This window comes from Salmo salar, chromosome ssa21 (assembly GCF_905237065.1).
Source record: "Salmo salar chromosome ssa21, Ssal_v3.1, whole genome shotgun sequence".
NCBI lineage: Eukaryota > Metazoa > Chordata > Actinopteri > Salmoniformes > Salmonidae > Salmo > Salmo salar.
Genome location: NC_059462.1, coordinates 43,640,225 through 43,647,500, shown reverse-complemented (window position 1 = coordinate 43,647,500; position 7,276 = coordinate 43,640,225). Strand labels below are relative to the sequence as shown.

Here is a 7,276-nt window from a genome sequence, read left to right as displayed (position 1 = left end):
TGCGTGCGCGGGGCGGGCGGGCGGGCGGGCGGGCGGGCGCGCGTAGGTGGGTGTGTGTGTGTGTCAGGGTTTTCATTAGGAAAATGTGGCACCAGACATTTGACCGGCAGCATTGTAATTTACTGGATATTTCAGAAATTAAAGAACCCTATATACATTGTGTGCATCACCTGATTAGGGCGACAACCCACGGTGCTCAGAACGACAGAAATAACATTTACATTATGGTGATTCATATTAACAGAACATGCAAATCAAGGATGCAACGATGTGCGATCCTTCTTACCAAATTCTGGTGTGCATTTTCCTCATCCAACAAGACGAGTAACCAACAGCAACATCACTAGCCTATGTCAATCTACTATGCCCCATAGTAGAAAAGTTGACCTATTCTATTGGTCAGCTTGTCGAGAAAGAAATAGCCTATTCCAAACAGACTCTTGGACAGTTGTGGGATGATAGATTCCAAATTCATACAACCAGTAGGCCTTGGCTACAGAAAACAAATGTTTAAAAGCAATGAGTCTGATGCAACAGAATAGGCTAAAAAGCATTATTTCAATATGGGATTGATTTTTTTCTTCTCCCAGACAATTGGCCAGTGCCAATTTTATTTAACAGCTTAAAAAAATAAACATGTCCAAAAGCCGGCTGTTACTGGTTAACGGAAACGCTGGTGTTTTCAAAATGAGATTTTCTGGGTTTATTTTCTGGTAGGGTATGGTTTAACGAGAGGTGAGAGACCAGCCTAAATATAATAACCTTTCTACTGATTGTTTGGTAAACACTGTGCCCTCTCTCTGCATGTAATGTATCTCTCTCTCTCTCTCTCTCTGTCGCTCTCTCTCTCTCTCTCTCTCTCTCTCTCTCTCTCTCTATGTCGCTCTCTCTCTCTTTCTCTCTCTCTGTCGCTCTCTCTTTCTCTCTGGCTCTCTCTTTCTTTCTCTCCTGTTGCTCTCTCTCTCTCTCTCTATTGCTCTCTGGCTCTCTTTCTCTCTCTGTCACACTCTCTCTGTCTCTCTTTCTCTCTCTGTCACACTCTCTCTGTCTCTCTTTCTCTCTCTCTCTCTCTCTCTCTCTATTGCTCTCTCTATTGCTCTCTGGCTCTCTTTCTCTCTCTGTCACACTCTCTCTGTCTCTCTTTCTCTCTGTCACTCTTTCTCTCTCTCTCACTCTCACTCTCTCTTTCTCTCTCTCTGTTGCTCTCTCTCTCTCTATGAAGAGGAGTGGAGGGAAACAGTGAGGCCAGCACAGTTCACAGCTCTGGAGAGCTCTCCCAGGCAGGAGCAATCAATCACAGAGTAATCCCCTCTCTCTCTGGGCTCGGCTAGGGGCAGGTGACATGTTCCACAATGGTCCTCCCTCTAGGCTCGGCTAGGGGCAGGTGACATGCTCCACATTGCCTCTCTCTCTGGAGCGGTTAGACCACTGGACCAGACTGGTGTGATGTGAGGAAATGATAGTCAGATTGTGATGGTGGTTAGATTAGCAGAGCCAGACGTGTACCTAGATATGATCTGTTGTTTCATATATGGCTGATATGATCTGTTGTTTCATATATGGCTGATCTGTTGTTTCATATAGGGCTGATCTGTTGTTTCATATAGAGCTGATATGATCTGTTGTTTCATATAGGGCTGACTGTTGTTTCATATAGGGCTGATATGATCTGTTGTTTCATATAGGGCTGATCTGTTGTTTCATATAGAGCTGATATGATCTGTTGTTTCATATAGGGCTGATATGATCTGTTGTTACTTATAGGGCTGATCTGTTGTTTCATATAGAGCTGATATGATCTGTTGTTTCATATAGGGCTGATCTGTTGTTTCTTATAGGGCTGATCTGTTGTTTCATATAGGGCTGATCTGTTGTTCATATAGGGCTGATATGATCTGTTGTTTCATATAGTGCTGATATGATCTGTTGTATCATATAGGGCTGATATGATCTGTTGTTTCTTATAGGGCTGATATGATCTGTTGTTTCATATAGGGCCGATATGATCTGTTGTTTCATATAGGGCTGATATGATCTGTTCTTTCATATAGGGCTGATATGATCTGTTGTTTCATATAGGGGTGATCTGTTGTTTCATATTGGGCTGATCTGTTGTTTCATATAGGGCTGATATGATCTGTTGTTTCATATAGGGCTGATATGATCTGTTGTTTCATATAGGGCTGATATGATCTGTTGTTTCATATAGGGCGATGATCTGTTGTTTCATATTGGGCTGATATGATCTGTTGTTTCATATAGGGCTGATATGATCTGTTGTTACTTATAGGGCTGATCTGTTGTTTCATATAGGGCTGATATGATCTGTTGTTTCATATAGAGCTGATATGATATGTTGTTTCATATTGGGCTGATATGTTGTTTCATATAGGGCTGATCTGTTGTTTCATATAGGGCTGATCTGTTGTTTCATATAGAGCTGATCTGTTGTTTCATATAGGGATGATATGATCTGTTGTTTCATATAGAGCTGATATGATCTGTTGTTTCATATAGGGCTGATATGATCTGTTGTTTCATATAGGGCTGATTTGATCTGTTGTTTCATATAGGGGTGATCTGTTGTTTCATATAGGGCTGATATGATCTGTTGTTTCTTATAGGGGTGATCTGTCGTTTCATATAGGGCTGATATGATCTGTTGTTTCGTATAGGGCTGATCTGTTGTTTCATATAGGGCTGATATGATCTGTTGTTTCATATAGAGCTGATATGAGCTGTTGTTTCATATAGGGCTTATATGATCTGTTGTTTCATATACGCTGATCTGTTGTTTCATATAGGGCTGATATGATCTGTTGTTTCATATAGGGCTGATATGATCTGTTGTTTCATATAGGGCTGATCTGTTGTTTCATATAGGGCTGATATGATCTGTTGTTTCATATAGAGCTGATATGATCTGTTGTTTCATATAGGGCTGATCTGTTGTTTCATATAGGGCTGATATGATCTGTTGTTTCATATAGGGCTGATATGATCTGTTGTTTCATATAGAGCTGATATGATCTGTTGTTTCATATAGGGCTGATCTGTTGTTTCATATAGGGCTGATATGATCTGTTGTTTCATATAGAACTGATATGATCTGTTGTTTCATATAGGGCTGATCTGTTGTTTCATATAGGGCTGATATGATCTGTTGTTTCATATAGGGCTGATCTGTTGTTTCATATAGAGCTGATATGATCTGTTGTTTCATATAGGGCTGATATGATCTGTTGTTTCATATAGGGCTGATATGATCTGTTGTTTCATATAGGGCTGATATGATCTGTTGTTTCTCATAAGGCTGGTATGATCTGTTGTTTCTTATAGGGCTGATCTGTTGTTTCATATAGGGCTGATATGATCTGTTGTTTCATATAGAGCTGATATGAACTGTTGTTTCATATAGGGCTGATATGATCTGTTGTTTCATATAGGGCTGATATGATCTGTTGTTTCATATAGGGCTGATCTGTTGTTTCATATAGGGCTGATCTGTTGTTTCATATAGGGCTGATATGATCTGTTGTTTCATATAGGGCTGATATGATCTGTTGTTTCATATAGGGCTGATCTGTTGTTTAATGTAGGGCTGATATGATCTGTTGTTTCATATAGGGCTGATATGATCTGTTGTTTCATATAGGGCTGATATGATCTGTTGTTTCATATAGGGCTGATATGATCTGTTGTTTCATATAGAGCTGATATGATCTCTTGTTTCATATAGGGCTGATATGTTGTTTCATATAGGGCTGATATGATCTGTTGTTTCATATAGGGCTGATATGATCTGTTGTTTCATATAGAGCTGATATGATCTCTTGTTTCATATAGGGCTGATATGTTGTTTCATATAGGGCTGATATGATCTGTTGTTTCATATAGAGCTGATGTGATCTGTTGTTTCATATAGGGCTGATATGATCTGTTGTTTCATATAGAGCTGATCTGTTTTTTCATATAGGGCTGATATGATCTGTTGTTTCATATAGAGCTGATATGATCTGTTGTTTCATATAGGGCTGATATGATCTGTTGTTTCTTATAGGGCTGATATGATCTGTTGTTTCATATAGGGCTGATATGATCTGTTGTTTCATATAGAGCTGATATGATATGTTGTTTCATATAGGGCTGATCTGTTTTTTCATATAGGGCTGATCTGTTGTTTCATATAGGGCTGATCTGTTGTTTCATATAGAGCTGATCTGTTGTTTCATATAGGGCTGATATGATCTTTTGTTTCATATAGGGCTGATCTGTTGTTTCTTATAGGGCTGATATGATCTGTTGTTTCATATAGGGCTGATATGATCTGTTGTTTCATATAGGGCTGATCTGTTGTTTCATATAGAGCTGATATGATCTGTTGTTTCATATAGGGCTGATCTGTTGTTTCATATAGGGCTGATATGATCTGTTGTTTCATATAGAGCTGATATGATCTGTTGTTTTATATAGGGCTGATATGATCTGTTGTTTCATATAGGCTGATCTGTTGTTTCATATAGAGCTGATATGATCTGTTGTTTGGTATTGGTCTGATACAGTATGTGTGGATTAGGGAGTATTATGGTGAGGCTGTTGTGCCCGTGCTGACCATGAGTCCCTGTTTCTGACTGAGTGACCTTGATGTGACCTTGTCTCTCCCTTAAATGATATGTGTATATTATGAATGAGGGGTTCTGTTCTGTACTGTTCCTGTTTCTGACCGTGTCTCTCTCTCTCTTACAGACCTGTCTGGAGTTGGAGCGGTACCTGCAGACGGAGCCCAAGCGTCTATCAGAGCTGTTTGACGAGGAGCTCGACTGCCTCCTGACGCCTGCCTTCATGGAGGGTGCTGACAGTGACCTGATGGATCCCCTGGACCCACTCCTCCCCAGCCTCCCTGACCAGCCCAGCCCCCCTCCCCTCCTCATCTCCCTCCCCAAAGTCCTACAGGCCCCACACCTCCACAACACCAAGGCCTCTGAAAAAGAGTCTGGAGCAAAGACCACCAAGGAGGGGGTCAACGGGGTCAACGCTGCCCAGCTGAGTGCCGTCACCTCCCTCACGCCGCCCTCCTCGCCGGAGCTGGGCCGCCACCTGGTCAAGCCCACGCAGACTCTCACCGCTACAGCCGACGGCACGCTCACGCTCAAACTGGTGGCCAAGAAGGTTGGTCTGAACGCAGCCAAGCTGGTGGCCATGCACGCCACGCTACCCTCGCCGCCCAGCAGGGGGGCACACAGCGACAGCGAGCAGGGGTCTGGGTCGCTGGGGGGAGACATCCCTGAGAACAAGAAGAGAGTCCATCGCTGCCAGTTCAACGGCTGCAGGAAGGTTTACACCAAGAGTTCTCATCTGAAGGCCCACCAGAGAACACACACCGGTGAGACAGAACCTATAGGTCTTAACCTTGTGCACTGTGTACCAGGCATCAAACACACTGCCTGAAAACACACTGCCTGAAAACTGTCTAGCCTGGCCATGCACCTACAGTAACACAGGTGCAACATGCACCTAACACAAGAGCCAGAAAGATGATAGGTTTAGGTTTTAATGCTCTGCCTGGAAACAGAAAGATGATAGGTTTAGGTTTTAACGCTCTGCCTGAAAACAGAAAGATGATAGGTTTAGGTTTTAACGCTCTGCCTGAAAACAGAAAGATGATATGTTTAGGTTTTAACGCTCTGCCTGGAAACAGAACGATGATAGGTTTAGGTTTTAACGCTCTGCCTGAAAACAGAAAGATGATAGGTTTAGGTTTTAACGCTCTGCCTGAAAACAGGAAGATGATAGGTTTAGGTTTTAACGCTCTGCCTGAAAACAGAAAGATGATAGGTTTAGGTTTTAACGCTCTGCCTGAAAACAGAAAGATGATAGGTTTAGGTTTTAACGCTCTGCCTGAAAACAGAAAGATGATAGGTTTAAGTTTTAACGCTCTGCCTGAAAACATCTGCTTGGCTATCAGTTCTCAGCATGATTGGGGTAAGTGCAAGGATTGCAATCCAAAGGTATCAAGTAAAAACAATGAGGCATTATTGATCTATCCCTCTATCTCCCAGTGTGAGCTAAAAATAAATATATCAGCTCTCCAGTGATGCCTCTCATTCACCTCAGTGACTCTATTGAGTCTCTAACTGAAACCAGTCTCTCCATCCACAAGCTGCCAGCGAGGGAGTGATATGGTAATTGCCAGATGATTGATAGACTGACAGGTCTAAATGGAGTCTCCGTGCTAATTCAGCCATATCTGCTGCAGCCTGGAGTATCTAACCGCCGCTGCCCTCCCCGTGAACCAGAGAGAGAGAGAGAGAAGTCCCAGGCTAACATGGCCTCCGCTTAGCATTAGTCGTAGCTCTAGCATCAGTGTTAGTTCCGCTAATCCTTCTCCTGAGGCCTGCTGTTGACTCGGCAGGTTTCATGGCTGCCACGCGCTACAGCGCTAGCGATGCTAATCACCAAGGCGTTCGTTCGCCCCGTCCTTATTTCCCACCACCAAAATGGGAGGAGGGAAAGGGGGGGGAAATGAGTGAGGGATAGAAGAGAAAACAACTGCAGCATGCTGCCTATAGCTGTGTAGCTCCGGCCCTGGTATGTCCATTACAAGACAAGAGCAGTATAGTACAGGGATGTAATTCGCCCAATTCCCTTTTTTGGTTATAATGTCCATACATCAGGACACACAGGGAGGGAGATTAAGATTAGTGCAGGATTTAAAGGTCCAATGCAGACGTTTTTATCTCAATATCAAATCATTTCTGGGTAACAATGAAGTACCTTACTGTAGTTGTTTTCAATTAAAAAGAGCAAAAGAGCAATTTGTCAAGTAATATTTTTGCTAGGAGTGTCTGGGAGTGGTCCGAGTGGGGAGGCGAAAACTGAAAACTAGCCATATTGGCAGAGAGGTTTAGAACTCAAACAGCTCTTACACTAAAAGGGCACTCTCATAATTTGTATAATTTCACAGTATTATTCCAACCTCAAAGTGTAGGAAATATATATAAAACACAGGGAAAATATGTTTCTGAGTCCACTGGGCCTGGGAGCCTAGCTCCATGGGGTTGACATCAATAGCAGCTTCGGTTCAGACAGTCCATAAGGAAAGACACAGCCTTTCACTGAGGTTTAATAACCATAGAATTAGAATGTCCATACGTGGAGTTGGAATTCCCCTCAACCACACCCACAAATTGGGGAAAACGAATTTCCTATTGACCCCCATTGTAAAAGAGCCAACTTCATTGTCGGTTTTTTGTTATAACTTCATCGATTTTGGGGA

At 42.5% G+C, this 7,276-nt stretch overlaps 1 protein-coding gene across 1 annotated transcript in view; it reads left to right on the top strand.

The window, feature by feature from the left end:
* The window catches only part of LOC106582375 (Krueppel-like factor 7), a 156,363-nt gene that overhangs the window by 124,230 nt on the left and 24,857 nt on the right, over window positions 1-7,276 (top strand). Inside the window, exon 2 of the mRNA XM_014165432.2 lies at window positions 4,747-5,383. Coding sequence (XP_014020907.2) covers window positions 4,747-5,383 — 637 coding nt within the window. The remainder of the gene's footprint in view (window positions 1-4,746; window positions 5,384-7,276) is intronic.